At 48.7% G+C, this 16,886-nt stretch overlaps 1 protein-coding gene across 1 annotated transcript in view; it reads left to right on the plus strand.

The window, feature by feature from the left end:
• The first annotated feature begins 9,287 nt into the window (after positions 1-9,287).
• The window catches only part of SAG (S-antigen; retina and pineal gland (arrestin)), a 42,202-nt gene continuing 34,603 nt past the window's right edge, over positions 9,288-16,886 (plus strand). The window contains exons 1-2 of the mRNA XM_011980254.1: positions 9,288-9,494; positions 10,895-11,042. Coding sequence (XP_011835644.1) covers positions 10,968-11,042 — 75 coding nt within the window. The 5' untranslated portion in view covers positions 9,288-9,494; positions 10,895-10,967. The remainder of the gene's footprint in view (positions 9,495-10,894; positions 11,043-16,886) is intronic.

Raw genomic sequence — 16,886 nt, forward strand, 5'->3', positions numbered from 1 at the left:
TTTTTATTTTTATTTTTTGAGATAAGGTCTCTGTCACCCAGGCTGGAGTGGAGTGGCACAATCTTGGCTCACTGCAGCCTCTGCCTCCCAGGCACAAGTGATCCCCCCACCTCTGTCTCCCGAGTAGCTGGGACGATAGGATAGGTTGGTGCCACTACAGCCAGCTAATTTTTTATATTTTGTAGAGACGGTTTCACCATGTTACCCAAAGCCTTATTGTTAAAGTGCATACTGTTCATATGCTGCCTCTTACCATAGATGTCCCAAAGCCCCTCCTGCTTTCACAGCATGGCACCCGATGTTTCGTGGGGACACTAGGGTGAATGGATGAAGAGGCTGCTCTTAGGCTCCAGGAGCAAGTCGGCTGGGAAGTCGCAGGTTGCTGAGTGTACCAAATCCTGCACAACTACCTGAGTGTCTGTAGCACAACAGCAATCTTAATTGATTAGATCTTTTCTTTCTTTTGAGGTAGGGTCTCATTCCAGTTGCCCAAGTGGAGTGCAGTGGTGCAGTCTCAGTTCACTGCCACTTTGACCTCCTAGGCTCAGGTGATCCTCCCACCTCAGCCTCCCGAGTAGCTGGGACTGCAGCCACCTGCCACCATGCTTCGCACATTTTTTTTTTTCTGTATTTTTAGTAGAGATGGGGTTTTGCCATGTTGGCGAGGGTTGTCTCGAACTCTGGACTCAAACAGTCCACCCGTCTGCCTTCTCAAAGTGCTGGGATCATAGACATGAGCCACAGCACCTGGCCACGCCCACAGGGACAGGTGTGACGCTAAGCTGTGTCTTCAAAAGTGAATGGACTGTGCTTCTCCACATGGCCTTTTCTAGTGTCCTGCTTTAATAAGTCCGGCTTATGTTAGAAATTCCTATTTTCCATCCAAAAAACTTTGGAAATCCCAGCACTTTGGGAGGCCGAGGCTGGCGGATCACGAGGTCAGGAGATTGAGACCCTCCTGGCTAACACAGTGAAACCCCATCTCTACCAAAAATACAAAAAATTAGCCGGGTGTGGTGGTCCACACCTGTAGTCCCAGCTAGTCAGGAGGCTGAGGCAGGAGAATCGCTTGAACCCGGGAGGTGGAGGTTGCAGTGAGCCGAGATCGGACCATTGAACTCCATTCTGGGTGACAGAGCAAGACTCTGTCTCAAAAAAAAAAAAAAAAAAAAAACCTTTGGAAATCTTGAGTAAAATGAGGTATGCCTGTATCTGCGTAGATTCTGTAAAAGTGCATGAGGTATGTGGTACCTGCCAGTAAAAGACGGGACTAATCACAGAATGATTCTTAGCTGCCTCACTTAAGCAAAATTTGACTTCTCTGGCCTCCAGGAACTCTGACTTTCCTAACAGGTCTCAACCCTTCCTGGCCTGTTTGTTCCAGATCCTCCCTCTCTGTGCATGCTCCAACTGTTCCTGTCCTCTCAACCTTCCCCGCTGCTCAGTGAGTCTTCCCCTGCACCGTGTTGCCTTCATATTCTAACCTGCAATTGGTGAGCACAGTGAGAACATCCAAATCAGGACAAACACAGAACCCAAGGGAGTAGACAGTATTGTCTCTAACGAGTCCAGTGTACCCACCACTCAACAGCCCTGTCAGTCTCAGTCAGCCCTCTTTGATGCTTTCCCCCCAGAGTATTTTAACGCAAATTTCAAGCATGTTGTTTTACCCATGAATTACCATGCATCCCAACCCAGCCCGGCAAGGAGACCCGGCTGTGATTAACCTACTGGAATTAACAGTGACGGTATGACGGTATCACCCACCCTTCGGTCCAATGTTCCTGATTGTTGCAGCGGTGTTTCTTATGATTGGTTTGAAACAAAATCCAATTAGCTTTTGCTGTATAACAGACTACCTCAAACTTCATGGCTTAAGACAATGATTATTTACTAAGATTCTGTGAGGCAGCTGACCTGGTCTCGTGGGGATGGATGGTGGAGGTGGCTTTGTTCACACGTCTGCTGGGGGGATTGCTGGCACAGCAAGCAAGCGAGCATCCGTGTATAAGCAAGCCCTTGTCACTATCCTTGGGTCACTTTTTTTTTTTTTTTTTTAAGTCTCACTCCGTCGCCCAGGCTGAAGTGCAGTGGCGCAATCTCGGCTCACTGCAAGCTCCGCCTCCCGGGTTCACACCATTCTCCTGCCTCAGCCTCCCGAGTAGCAGGGACTACAGGCGCCCGCCACCACGCCCGGCTAAGTTTTTGGTATTTTTAGTAGAGATGGGGTTTCACCATGTTCGCCAGGATGGTCTCCATCTCCTGACCTCGTGATCTGCCCGCTTCGGCCTCCCAAAATGCTGGGATTACAGGCGCTGAGTATGTATTCTAGAACAGTAATTCTTGCTGACCTTTTTTTGAATGCCCCACACTGGATGTGGTTGGCTTCTCCATAAGCATACACTTGTATCTCAAGTGGGGACATTAGTCCTGCACATGACTGTGGGACCAGCCCCCACTGTGGATTGCTCTGACCCCAGGCACAGGAAGGTGACGGCAGGCGAATTCTGGCTTTGGGCTTCATTTTTATCAGAGAACTACAGTGAGGAGAGGATAGGTAGGCATGCTTGTGAGCCAGGCACTAAGAGGATAAACTGTAAACAGCCTGGCTTCTAGTTAGGAAGCCGTAAGTCCTGTTGCCCCCAGGAGTACACCCAGATGGTCCTAAGAGACTAAGGAGATCTCAGGGCCGTCATATGCTTTACACCCGATAGAGTGCTTGGCACATGGTGGGTTTATAGTAGTAGAATTGGTGGAAAACAAACCAGCCCCAAGATTGTCCCAAAGTATAACTAGCTGAAAGGAAGAGAGAATCGTTTAAAAATGTAATCGTAGGCCAGGCATGGTGGCTCACACCTGTAATCCCAACACTGAGGTGAGCTGGGTGGATTACTTGAGGCCAGGAGTTTGAGACCTGCCTGGGCAGCATGATGAAACCCTGTCGCTACTAGAAATGCAAGAATTAGCCGGGTGTGGTGGCACATCCCTGTAATCCCGGCTATTCAGGATGCTGAAGCAGGAGGATCACCTGAGCCCCAAAGGTCGAGGCTGCAGTGAGCCGTGATGGTGCCACTGCACTCCAGTCTGAGCGACAGAGCAAGACAGTGTCTCAAAAGAAAAAAAAAAATTTGAGATTCACATACCATAAACCATTTTAAAGTAAACAATTCAGCAACATTTAATATATTCACAATGTTGTGCAACCACCCCCTCTAATTCCAGCAAGAAAGAGGATCAGTGCTTTTCAGACGTTTTTGATCAGTAGCAGTGGATCTATCTGAAGGAAACTTATGAGCCCTCTCCCCAGATAAAGGCATATCTACATAACTTTGCATGCAGCTTAGGTTCACAGATCCTGAAGCCCATCCAGGGATCCCAGGGTAAGCCCTCAGTTCGTGGTTGGCCCTCCACTCTTCTGTAGAAGCAACCTCATCATCGTCAGAACCCCCTTTAGTGTTGAGGCCCAGGTGGCATGACCAGAGGCTGAAGAAGCACACAAGATAGGTGTGAGCCTCACCGCTGGAGTGGACAAGAGAAAATCTTGATCAGGATCGTCCTGCACAAGACTTGACCTTCTTAAGGCCGTCTGCACATTCCATGAATCTTTCCACTTTGCACGACAAGGCAGGCTGGGGGGTCCCCTCAGACCGATAAAGGAAATAGGCCAGGCTACTCCCTCAAGGTCATAATGGATTCAGCAGTAGGCCAAGAACCCAGGACTCCGTCTGGGGCGGTTTGTACAGCATGCTCCTATTACATGGGAACCCGCAACATTAAGTACCATTTTCAGCACAGTGCCTCCAGACAGACATTGGAAATCTGTCTGGGAATGGGCCCCCCAGGGTGGTGAGAGGCTTCAGTGCCTACAAGGCTAATCATGGAAGGATTCACGTGCGGAAAAGATTAAGTTCGAGCGATGGAGAGAAGCAGAAGGGAAGCCAGTTCCATCCTAACGTAATTTTTCACTCTTTATACTAATAATTTAGTATTAGTAAATCATAATTTACTAATTCTAATTAGTAAATAATACTAGTAAATATAATAGTAAATGCTAATAATTAGTAAATAATAGTTTTTTCACTCTTTATTCTATTTGGGAAAAAAAATGGATATCCAACAAATCCAACGAGATAGTGATTTCCCCATCCTTGGAAGCATTCAGTAACTCATTGGAGATGTTAACAGAGGAGATCAAAGTAAGGGATGGAATGGGAACAAAGTGATTTTTTAAAGGTCTCTCATTACCTTGCAGACCCACAGGATTGCGTTTATGATTGCAGATATTATTAGCCAGCCCAACCCCAAACAGCCCTCTATTCTTTAAACTCACTGACTGAGTCTAGGAGATACATGTTGGAATTAAGGTGACTTTTAAAAGCTCCGATTCCCTGGCACTCCTTATCCATACTTCAAACTGCCCAGGTGTTCTCTGCTTCAGTAAAATCAAGGCAATGAGGACACGAGATTTTCATTTTGTAGCTGATGTTTAGCAGAGTTACCCATTTTCCTCGTGCATGAGCCCCAGTAAACCCCTAAGACGATAACCCCGCCCCAAAGCCCATAAACCTCTTAGCTGGATGCCTCCACCCCGCTCCCACCTCCCCTGCCCGGCAAGCCGGCTGCTGTGTTTAGTGTTTGGAGATGAAACACAGGGTTCAAAGCATTGTCTCACTGGAAGCCAACCCCAGAGAAACAAGCATGCTGTAGCCACTGGTGCCCAGACTTTGAGCATTCATAGACCAATAATTCTCAAAAATAAATCTAGGGGAAGATTGCCAGCTTTTAATTTTTGCCAAGTAAGGACTTGTTTCTAAACTACCACATACTCTTGATTGTTATTTCATAAAAAGAACGGACATTTTTGTCCTTGTGCTTAGGAGCTGCATTCTGAGATACGGGTAAAGTGTCATGATGTCTGCATGTACGTTCAAATGGTTAAGAAGGGAAAAAACAGGTAGATATAGAGGAGTGCAGGCAGCAAAATGTTAATTGTCAAATCTTGAAGTTGACCATGTGGGTGTCTATTGTACTGTTCTTCTAACTTTTCTGTGCTTTAAAATTTCATAATAAAATTGTAGAATATGCAGAGCTCATGACAGAAGGCAGATCTGTGATTGCCTGGGGCAGGAGGGTGGATGGAGTTGTTGATGGAAATGGGTACAGGGAACTTTGGGGAGTGGTGGAATTGATCACAGCGATGGTTACACAATGTAGATGATGACCAAAACTCATCAAGCTGTACACTCAAAATGGGTGAATTTTGTTAGTTATTAGATACATTTTCCCTCTATATGTATTTGCCTACACTCATCTATGTCTATCTCTATTTCAAAATTCACCCATTTCATATATATATCTCAATGAAGATAGAGGGGAAGAAGAAAAAGAATGACTTGTTTTTTGTTTTTTCTTGTTTGTCTGTTTTTGTTTTTTGGTTTTTGGTTTTTGGTTTTTTTTTGAGATAGAGTCTCACTCTGTTACCCAGGCTGGAATGCAGTCTCCGCTCAGTGCAACCTCCATCTCCCAGGTTCAACTGATTCTTTGCCTCAGCCTCCCAGGTAGCTAGGATTAAAGGCGCCTACCCCCACACCCAGCTAATTTTTGTATTTTTTATAGAGAAGAGGTTTCACCATGTTGGCCAAGCTGGTCTCGAACTCCTTACCTCAAATGATCCGCCCGCCTCTGATTCCCAAAGTGCTGGGATTACAGGTGTGAGCCACTGTGCCCGGCACAGCATTTTTTTTTTTTTTTTTTTTTTTTTTTTTTTTGAGACAGGGTCTTGTTCTGTTGCCCAGGCTGGAATACAATGACATGCTCGCGGCTCACTACAACCTCAACATCCCAGGCCCAAACAGTCCTCTGACATAAGCCTCCCAAGTAGCTGGGACCACTGGCACACACACCACCAGGCCTGGCTAATTTTGTTTACTTTTTATAGAGATGGGGTCTCACTATGTTGCCAGGCTGTTCTCAAACTCCTGTGCTCAAGCGATCCACCTGCGTCGGCCTCTCAAAGTGCTCAATAAATGTACATATATGTATATATTCACAAATACATAATCCACCTGCCCTGGCCTCTCAAAGTGCTCTGTAAATGTACATATATGTATATATACACAAATACATAGCCTCTGTGTGTTTTCAAAACATGGACGTGCGACACGCACCATTCTACAACTTTGTTGGTTCTGTCACAATCTCTCACCTTTCTACTCCAGGCATTTTACCACAGTCAGATTTTCCCAATGAACCCAAAATGTCCTACACATCCCTTTTGGCCAGTTGTGTATTCAGTCTGGAGCTGCACACGACATCTGGGTGTCGAGTGCCTCAGCATCTTTTAATATAGTAAACCCAGTTTTTTTTTTCTTTGAGACAGAGCAGAGTCGCTCTGTCACCCAAGCTGGAGTGCAGTGGTATAATCTCGGCTCACTGCAACCTCCGCCTCCTGGGTTCAAGCGATTCTTCTGCCTCAGCCTCCCAAGTAGCTGGAACTACAGGCGCCCACCACCACACCTGGCTAATTTTTGTATTTTTAGTAGAGACGGGTTTCACTATGTTGGCCAGGCTGGTCTTGAACTCCTGACCTCGTGATCCACCTGCCTCGGCCTCCCAAAGTGCTGGGATTACAGGCATGAGCCACCGCGCCTGGCCTAGTAAACCCCATTTCTATGGCACTGTTTGTTGGATTTGTCTGGCAGTTCATTTGTGTCACATAGCTCATTCTTTGTATTTCCAATAAACTAGAAATGATGTCTGAAGGCTCATGGATTCAAGTTAACCCCAAGGGACACATCCCATGTGGCTAACACCACCGGCAATATGAAGATTGACCCTGGTATCTGCCATGCACCTTGAGATGACAGCATGATCCATGTGGCATCGCTTCAGTCCTACAGTCATTTTCCCATCAACTCTTCACCTGATGGTTTTAACACCAATGAATAATCTTTGTGTTTTAAAATAGGGATTTTGCAGTTCAGGTATGGTGAGGCCAACAAAAGAATATGCTAAGGATAGGGTGACATTGAAGTGAAGACTCAAAGCAATTGAAGGAGTGAGCCATGTCGCCGGCTGCAGGAAGAATGTTCCAGGAGAGGAAATGGCAAGTGGAAAGGCCTAGACGGAGGTTTAAAGAAAAGCAGGCCAGCGGTGGTGGCTCATGTCTGTAACCCCAACACTATAGAAGGTTGAGGTGAGCGGATCAGTTGAGGTCAGGAGTTCGACACCAGCCTGGGCAACATAGCAAGACTCCATCTCTACAAAATTTTAAAGAATTAGCTGGGTGTAGTGGCATATGCCTGTAGTCCTAGCTACTTGGGAGGCTTAGGTGGGAGGAGCGCTTGAGCCCGGGAGTTCAAAGCTGCAGTGAGCTGTGATTGCACCACTGCACTCCAGCCTGGGTGACAGAGCTAGACCCTGTCTCTAAAAGAAAACAGACTCGGTACTCTGGAGCGAAGTGGACAAGGGAGAGAGAGTGGTGAGAAATAAAGTCAGAGGTAACGGGGGGCCAGAGCATGCCGGACCTGGCAAGCATTGTCCAGACTTAGATGGGAAGCCATTGGAATGTTTGAGTGGATGCTGATACCTCAAACATCGGAACAAGCTTTCTGCATATACTCGTTTCATTCCCAAGTCAGTCCCCCATGTAAGTGTGTTAGTTAGTCCCCTCCATCCATTCCCCAAGTGTTCTTGGGAGCAGGCATTGTTCTGGGCACTGTGAAGACAAAAGTGAGGGAAATGAAATGACCTAGGCCCTGCCCTCATGGAGCCTAGACTCCCGTGAGAGAAGAGAGACCGTAGAATAATTCCCAACCAAGAATGAAATGCGGCCAGGCACGGTAGCTCATGCCTGTAATCCCAGCACTTCAGGAGGCCAGGAGTTTGAGACCAACCTGGCCAACATGACGAAACCCCATCTCTATTAAAAATACAAAAATTAGCTGGGCGTACTGGTACACAACTGTAATCCCAGCTACTTGGGAGGCTGAGGCAGGAGAATTGCTTGAACCCAGGAGGCGGAGGCTGCAGTGAGCCAAGATGGCGCCACTGCACTCCAGCCCGGGCAACAGAGTGAGACTCTATCTCAAAAGAAAAAAATAAAAAAGAGTGAAATGCAAGTGTGCCTCCAGTCTGGTCCTGGAGGTTGGGGATAGCTCCCCTGAGGAAGCGACTCCTGGTCAAAAATCTGAAAAGCCAAGAAGAGTCAACAAAGTGGAGAGAGGAGAGGCTTGTTCCAGGCAAAAAGAACAGTGGGAAGGAGGAAGCGTGGCAGACGGCGTGGAAGGAAAGGCAGGCGGAGGTTCCAGAGGCTGCAAGCTTTTTGCCTGCATTCTAAGAGCAATGGGTGATTATAAGCAAGGGGTGACAGGTCCAGGCTCAGAAGGTCTCTCTGCCTCTGTGTGGAAAAGGGCTTGGAGGGTAGAAATAAATATAGTCGGCTGGATGTGGTGACTCACGCCTGTAATCCCAGCACTTTGGGAGGCCGAGGCAGTTGGATCACCTGAGGTCAGGAGTTCGAGACCAGCCTGGCCAACATAGCGAAACCCTGTCTCTACTAAAAATACAAAATTAGCCAAGTGTGGTGGGCGGGCACCTGTAGTCCCAGCTACTCGGGAGGCTGAGGCAGGAGAATCACTTGAACCTGGGAGGCAGAAGTTTCAGTGAGTCGAGACTGCGCCACTGCACTCCAGCCTGGGAGACAGAGCAAGACTCCATCTCAAAACAAAAAACAAAACAACACAAAAAAAGAAAAGAAATAGATGTAGTCAGGCCAGTCCTGGGAAGCAAAGGCGGTGCTGGGGATGGGAGGAGGCAGACAGGTTCCAGAGACAGTGAGGGGATCGACAGGACTCCTGGAGCCATCAGTCAGTAGGAGCAGGTGGAGGAGAGGGACAGATCCAGCTTGGTTTGCATAACACCAGGTTCATCTTGAGGCTGACATTTCTCCTTGACCTTTTTGTTTAGTCCCCACCCCCAAGGTCGCATTAGCTGCCTGCTGAGTTTAATCAAATCTCTTCCTGTCCTGGCAATGCCCGGGAATGAAGGGATAATCAGTCTATTTCCAGAATCCAAAGAGGTTTAGAAGAAAAAGTAGCTTTCATTTAGCTGTTGGCCCTCCCACCAACCTTCCCCAGGTGAGCTGGGTGACTCGTACATCTGAGGCCCTCCGTATGGAGACCGGGACGGGGGTGTTGCTTAATGCTTAGAACTGCTGAAACTACCAGTTCACTGTCTCAGCACTAATCCAACTCTGCTCCTTAAGTGGGATTTGGCTTTTAGACATTGAGACCTGGACGCTGGGCATCCTCGCTAGATCCCCTACAAATTCCCCACATACACAGGCCAGGGGCCTCAGCGGTACCTCTGCAGGCTCAGCTGGTGAGACGGCACCAGCTTGCTCAGAACAGGGGCTGACTGTTCATCGTCTCAGAGCATAGAGACCCTCTCCTTGCCACCCGGCCCTTCCCACCTGGTTGGTGACAAATCACAAGGTATGTGACCACCACAGGCCAAAACCTTCTCAGAAACCTGGGGCAGGTGTGGGGAAGAGCCAGGATGGGCGTTTTCATGCAGACAGGAGGTCCCGCCTTCACCTTTTCTGTGTAGTTTCCGTAAGACTTTGCTATTTAAGGAGACTCGGAGTGAGCCGGGTGCCATGGCTCATGCCTGTAGTCCCAGCGACTCAGGAGGCTGAGGCTGGAGGATCACTTGAAGCCAGGAATTCGAGACCAACTTGAGCAATACAGTCAGACCCAGTCTCTACAAAAAAAAAATAAAAATAAAAATAAATGAGCTAGACATGGTGTCACACACCTGTAGTCCTAGCGACTCAGCAGGCTGAGGCAGGAGGATCACGAGCCCAGGAGTTCGAGGTTACGGTGAGCTGTGATTGTGATGCTGCCCTCCAGCCTGGGCAACAGAACGAGATCCTATATCTTTAAAAAAAACCTCAGAGTAGGCCGGGCGCGGTGGCTCAAGCCTGTAATCCCAGCACTTTGGGAGGCCGAGACGGGCGGATCACGAGGTCAGGAGATCGAGACCATCCTGGCTAACACGGTGAAACCCCGTCTCTACTAAAAATACAAGAAAATTAGCCGGGCGAGGTGGCGGGCGCCTGTAGTCCCAGCTACTCGGGAGGCTGAGGCAGGAGAATGGCGTGAACCCTGGGGGGCGGAGCTTGCAGTGAGCCCAGATCGCGCCACTGCACTCCAGCCTGGGGCACAGAGCAAGACTCCGTCTCAAAAAAAAAAAAAAAAAAAAAAAACCTCAGAGTATGTTTAATTCCAGACCACTAAGACGGCCTCTTAATTGTAATACAGGGTGGCTATCTCTTAGTAGGAATTGCTGAATAGAACTTTTGGGATTTTAATATATTCTTTAAAAAAAAAATTGATAGGATCTTGCTATGTCCCCCAGGCCAGTCTCCGGCTCCTGGCTTCAAATGATCCTCTCACTTCAGCCTCCCAAAGTGTTGAGATTACAGGTGTGAGCCACAGTACCCGGCCATTAATATATTCTTGAAAACAGTCTTTGTGAAGTAGTTATGTTGTGGTTTTCAGGAACTTTTTTGATTTATTTGCCATTAGACACAGTCATGATAGAACTTTAAATTCCACCTGGCTAAGTGTGATAACACCAAAGGTTAGCCAGAAAGTAAAACCTCACTGGAATCTAGCTAGACTCCCTGGTGAGGTGTACTGAGAAATGTCTGAAGCTTACCAAGAAAAATAAAATATCGAAAACACCCCAAATCATGCTGCAATAAAATACAAACTAAGCAAAGACTCATCAGTGAAACTCGGATATTGAAGCCGGTAGAAGGGAATGCTGAGGGTGCACAGCATCTCGTGAGTAGATTTCATACCCAGGATGTTCTTGACTTGATATTTAGGATTGTCTTACCTTTCTCCAGTCCTCTAACGCCTGACCAACATCCCAAGGTGAAGTTGCCAGGGACAGATAACATGGCAGCCAGCGGGAAGACCAGCAAGTCCGAACCGAACCATGTTATCTTCAAGAAGATCTCCCGGGACAAATCGGTGAGTGGTGCAGCAGTGAGTGGTTTGATAGAAATTATTGTTTTTTAAAAATGGAGCTTTTTCAAGTACAGTGTAGTCATGAGCAACATCAAAACTCTTTGAGGACCAGGGCACATGGCTCATGCCTGTAATCCCAGCACTTTGGGAGGCTGAAGTGGGATAACTTGAGGCCAGGAGTTCGAAACAAGCCTGGCCAACATGGCAAAACCCATCTCTACTAAAAATAAAAAAAATCAGCTGGGTATGGTAGCAGGCACCTGTAATCCCAGGCTTGGGAGGCTGAGGCACAAGAATCACTTGAACCCAGGAGGCAGAGGTTGCAGCGGGCCCAGATCATGCCACTGCACTCTAGCCTGGGTAACAGAGGGAGACTCTGTCTCAAATAAAAAACAAACAAACCCTGTGAGGGCCAGGGAAGCTTTGTGTCTATTTTCGTCTCTGTCTAAGATGGATGATCACTGAGATATAAATGAGTGAATGAACTGCAGAAATATAGGTTCTCTTCAATCTCATCAAGACTTTAGTCCTATGACCCTCAGTTTTCTCCCAATCCCTCAATCCCCACACTGACTCCCCCACCTCTGCTTCTTTTCCTAGCCGGCCTTGAACCCTTGACCTACTATTTAAACACTGTTATTTAAACAGTGTTTTGTCAGTGTTACCTGTGATTCCCTTGGCCTTTTGTCTATCTCTTGTGTCACCTGCCTGGGTAAAACCCAGACAGTGATCAGTGTGACTCCTTCTTCTCTGTGCACCTACCCCACCACGGGACTCTCAAGCCTCAGCTGGGCCTGCAGGGCCCCAGTCTGCCCGCTTTCCACCACTCTCCAGGAGCACGTTAGATGCTCCAGGTGTGTCCATGAACTTCCTGGCATGGGAGAGGGTCCACCGTCCAGCGTCTGTGGTTAGCGCCACTCAACATCTTCTTATGAGCCAAAAATCTAGCTCAGCACCATCCAGTGCAAGCCACATATGTAATTTTAAATTTTCTAGTAGCCACATTTAAAAAGTAATAAGAAACAGGTGAAATTCATTTTGATGCTATATTTTATTTTAACCCATTATATCCAAAAAACTGTCAGTTCAGCTCATAAATAATATAAGAATTATTGAAATCTGGTGTGTATTTTACATTTACAGAACATGTCAATTTGGAATGGCCATATTTCAGGTGTCCGGGAACCACCTTAAGCAGTGGCTACCCTACTGGACAGGGTAGCTCGCCATCATTCTGGGGTTTTTTTTGTTTTTTTTTTTGAGACGGAGTCTCATTCTGTCACCCAGGCTGGAGTGCAGTGGTGTGGTCTCGGCTCACTGCAACCTCTGCCTCCTGGGTTCAAGGAATTATTTTGCCTCAGCCTCCCTAGTAACTGGGACTACAGGCACCCGCCACCACACCTGGCTAATTCTTGTATTTTTAGTAGAGATGGGGTTTCATCATGTTGGCCAGGCTGGTCTTGAACTCCTGACCTCAGGCGATCCCCTGATCTTGGCCTCCCAAAGTGCTGAGATTACAGGTGTGAGCCACCACGCCTGGCCCATTGTGGCTGACTTCTGAAACCCGTATGGGGGCTAAAGAACCTCCCCATCCTTACTGTGCCACCCAGGAGATCCGGCTTTGCCTGTGTGCTTCCCGCCTTCTCCTTTCCTAGCTAAGGAACTCGGTCATTTTAATCAAGTACTCTGATTCTTTCGTTCTCCAAGCTCTTTCCCAAGTTGTATCTTTCCAGTCCATTTTATCTCAACTTCTGACTGAAGAGGAAACCACTCGTGTTGGTGTCCCACATTGTTTTCCCCTTGCTCCTAGATAGACGTCCTTTCCACCCAGAAATGTAGAGGGTTTTTGTAGATAAGTCATCACAGTGGGGAAAAGAGAATTCAATTCCTGTCTCATGTATTCGGATCATTTTGCCAGCGATGTCTGTGTGTGGCCCCAGGCATGAGGTGCCAGGGCTTTGAGCCCATTTCTCTGTGATTCTCCGGACGCTGCCCTCTTCTTTGACCTTCATCCTCCAGCAGGTGGCTAAATGCCCCCGCTCCCGGCGTCTCACCCACACTTGACAACATCCAGAAGGAAGAGGCTGTGGTTTCCTGGGGTCTCTTGTAAGGGTCAGGAAGTCTTTCCCAAGCCTCTTCTCCCATATCTCATTGGCCAAAACTGGGTCACATGCCCACCGTAAGCCAATCCCAAGGCAGAAGAATTAGATGATCACAGTGAATCATCTAATTCTAAGAATCGTTCCCTGGAGCTGGCCTCCTCTGAGCACACCGTCTGGTGGAAGATGGTGGTCCCTGAACACAGTTTGCAGCTTTTATCCACAAGAAGGGGTGTGTGGCTGTTGGATGGCCCCCCGAAGGCTGGCTACAGTCTCACATCACCCACTTCTCTACCTGCCCCCATCCTGCCTCTGCCCAGCATTTTGGGAGGCTGAGGTGGGTGGATGACCTGAGATCAAGAGTTCGAGACCAGCCTGGCCAACATGGAGAAACCCCGTCTCTACTAAAAGTACAAAAATTAGCTGGGCGTGGTGGCGCATGCCTGTAATCCCAGCTACTCAGGAGGCTGAGGCTGGAGAATCGCTTGAACACAGGAAGTAGAGGTTGCAGTGAGCCGAGATCGCGCCATTGCACTTCAGCCTGGGCAACAAGACGAAACTCTGTCTCAAAAAACAAAACAAAACAAATAAATAAACAAGTACCGACCTTATGCACCTCAAAACAACACCAACTACCCTCGACCCTATATCCTTTCTAGTTCTTCTTCCCTTGCAACCGAACCTTTTGAAAGAGAAGAAACATGTCCTCTCTTCACCTACCCTCTTCTCTCCCAGCCACTCTCCAGTGCCCTCATCTGCACCACAGTCAGGCTGCCTAACCAGCCCTCCCCTTGCCGATCCATTCTCCACTCTACTGCTGATATGAGCTAAATCTCAGTGCTCCCTTCTATAAAATGGGCTCCATTCCTATCTCATTGAGTTGCTGTGAGGATTAAGTGAAACCATGTGGTCAAAGTGCTTAGCTTGGCCCTTGATACATGATAAGCACTCTAAATGCTATTTAATTCTTCCAAAAGCTATTTCTCTATTTAGCTTCTCTAAATACTGTTTAATTCAAGTCTTTCATCCTGCTTAAAACGCTTCAACGTCTTCTGAGGTTCTTTAGGGCCACGTCCTATGAGACCATTTCAGCAGCAGCCTGCATCCCCATTCGGTGGCCATTCACCTGCAGGCGAAGCCATTGGCAGTTCCAGAAGCATTCTCAGGGCCCTGGGCTTTGTATACATTTTGCTCAGACAGCATGCCCTCACCGTCCCCTGTCCCCTGGCTATGCCATTTGTCCACTGGATAGAGCCTCCTCTGAAAGCAAGAGCCTTCCCCCTCTCCTTCCCTCCTCACTGCCCTCCCCTCGGGCTTCCTCCCCACCAGCCTTTGCCCTGGCATTTATTCCAGGGGCACAATTGTCAGTTCACTTGTTGGGCTCCCAACCAAAGAGCAGGGACCTTGGGGACCAAGGGGATGTCTTCTTCAGTTTTTATTTTCAGTAGCCAGCAGCTGCTGGGGCCTCCATAGCCGTGTATGGGATGAATGAAAGCAGCACTTGCCTAATTGACAGGCGAAGTCTAGCAGAGGAGACAGGCTCCTGCAAGAACACCCAGAATGCGGTGTGCTGCACGCTGAGGTGGAATCACAGGCCACGTGCTCCCGGGGCACCAAAGGCCAGGGGGTGCTGGGCAAAGGGAGAGATGGGGACCCTGAGGTGTCCCCTGAAGCGTGGATAGGATTGCCCCCAGGTGAAAGGGCAGCAGAAGGGCCTTCCTTAGAGTGGAAACAATAGGAACAGAGGCACAAATCTGTGGTGTTTGGGGGAGCTGTGGCAGAGCCGCTGTGGCCAGAGCCCAGGGAAGAGCGGAGCTGTTAGAGGGGACACTCTGAAGGTGGCCACGCACAAGGCCCTGGAGTTTATGCCACAGAGAAGGAGTGAGCAGCCACTAGACACTGAGCAGCTGAATAGCGATGTAATAGTTACCATTCCTGCAAGGCAGCCTCCAAATAGGTTGATTTGAGGAGAATTTTTTTTTTTTAGAGACAGGGTCTCACTCTGGGGACCAGTGAAGATCTCTTTAGCCCCTTTGTGGGAGAGCAGGGTTGGAGTACAATGGTATGATCATAGCTCACTGCAGCCTCAACCTCCTAGGCTCAAGTGATCCTCCTTCCTCAGCCTCCCAAGTAGTTGAGACTACAAGCAGGCACCACCTTGCCAGGCTAATCTTTTTTTTTTTTTTTTTTTGGAGAGATGGCAGGGGGCAGAGGAGGGGGTATCACTTTGTTACCCAGGCTTGAACTCCTGACTTCAGGCGATCCTTCCCACCTCGGTCTCTCAGTGCTGTGATTACAGGCATGAGCCACTCACTGTACCTGGCCAGAGGAGAGTTTTTAAAAGGGGCTGTTTGCTAAGGTGTAGGCAGGTGTGAAAGAAATCACAAGAAATAGCCAGGTACAGTGGTGGCTCATGCCTGTAATCCCAGCACTTTGGAAGGCCGAGGTGGGTGGATTGCTTGAGCCCAGGAGTTTGAGACCAGCCTGGGCAACATGGCGAGACCCCGTCTCTACAAAAAATATATAAAAAATTAGCTGGGCATGGTGGCGTGCAACTGCAGTCCCAGCTACCTGGGAGGCTGAAGTCAGAGGATCACTTGATCCCGGGAAGCAGAGGTTACAGTGAGGTGAGATAGTACCACTGCACTCCGGCCTGGGCAACAGAATGAGACCTTGTCTCAAAAAAAAAAAAAAAATGACAAGAAAGAGCTCAGTGCGCCACATGGCAGTGATGAGCAGCTGAGCGCTGGCACCTCCCTGGGGCTAAGGGATCACACAAGTCTCAGAATCCCGAGGCCCTCAGGGCTACCTGCCAGGAACTGTGATCCGCTCTAGGGGGCTGTGCCAGTCCCAGACCCGGCCACCATGCAGGCAAGGTGGGGACAAACATCTGGCCCACCTTGCCCAGAAGCCAGAGGACCAGGGAATCTACTAGGGTAACACACCCTGGTCAGACCCCCAGGGGGATCTTGAGGGCAAGGCCAATACAGCCACAGTGTTTAGGAAGCTGGGACTCACTGCAGGAACCAGCAGGTAGCAGTGTGAGTCCTGGTCAGCCCGCTCCTCTCAGATGCCAGGCTTCCACACCACCCAGGCTAGTGAGGCCTCCCAAATATGCTTAGCGCTGTGAGTATAAGGTTTCCTGCGGAATCTTCTCTGTAAACCAGGGTTCTAGCGGTATTTGCTTGAAGTCACTTCAGCATCAATCATGCAAGTAACTTAGAGGACACAGGGCCACACTTCGGGACATCTGATATGGGTGGAAGGGGAGCATATAGGAGAGGACTTAATGCCAACAAAAATGATTCAGGCCGTTCCTGGAATACAAAATATTCATTTGAAGAAGGGGACCAGCCAGGGGGCCACTCAGTGAAAGAGTGTGCTCTCATTCATGGCTGCACTTGGCAAACACTGAATCCCTGTGTGCCCGGGACTGTGCAGTAGATGCTGAAAGACGTGCAGAGACTCCGGGTTACCACCACCAAGGCACAGTCCTATGGGTTAAAGTGCTGAGGGCTGGGGAACCCAACCCTGCTCTCCCATGTGTGAGTGGAGACCTTTGCTGCCAGGGGCAGGGCAGGGGCAGGGTCTGTGGGCCCAGATGATGGCCATCCCCTCTCCACCCAGCTCCCTCGGGCTACGGCTTCAGGTCTACCTGTGCAGAAGTTCACCTGGTGGGATTTCAGGGGCTTCTCCAGAACTCCCACCTCTTTGCTCTGTCCAGAAGTTCTTTTTTTTTTTTTTTTTT

Source organism: Mandrillus leucophaeus, unplaced genomic scaffold (assembly GCF_000951045.1).
Source record: "Mandrillus leucophaeus isolate KB7577 unplaced genomic scaffold, Mleu.le_1.0 Scaffold21, whole genome shotgun sequence".
Classification (NCBI taxonomy): Eukaryota; Metazoa; Chordata; class Mammalia; order Primates; family Cercopithecidae; genus Mandrillus; species Mandrillus leucophaeus.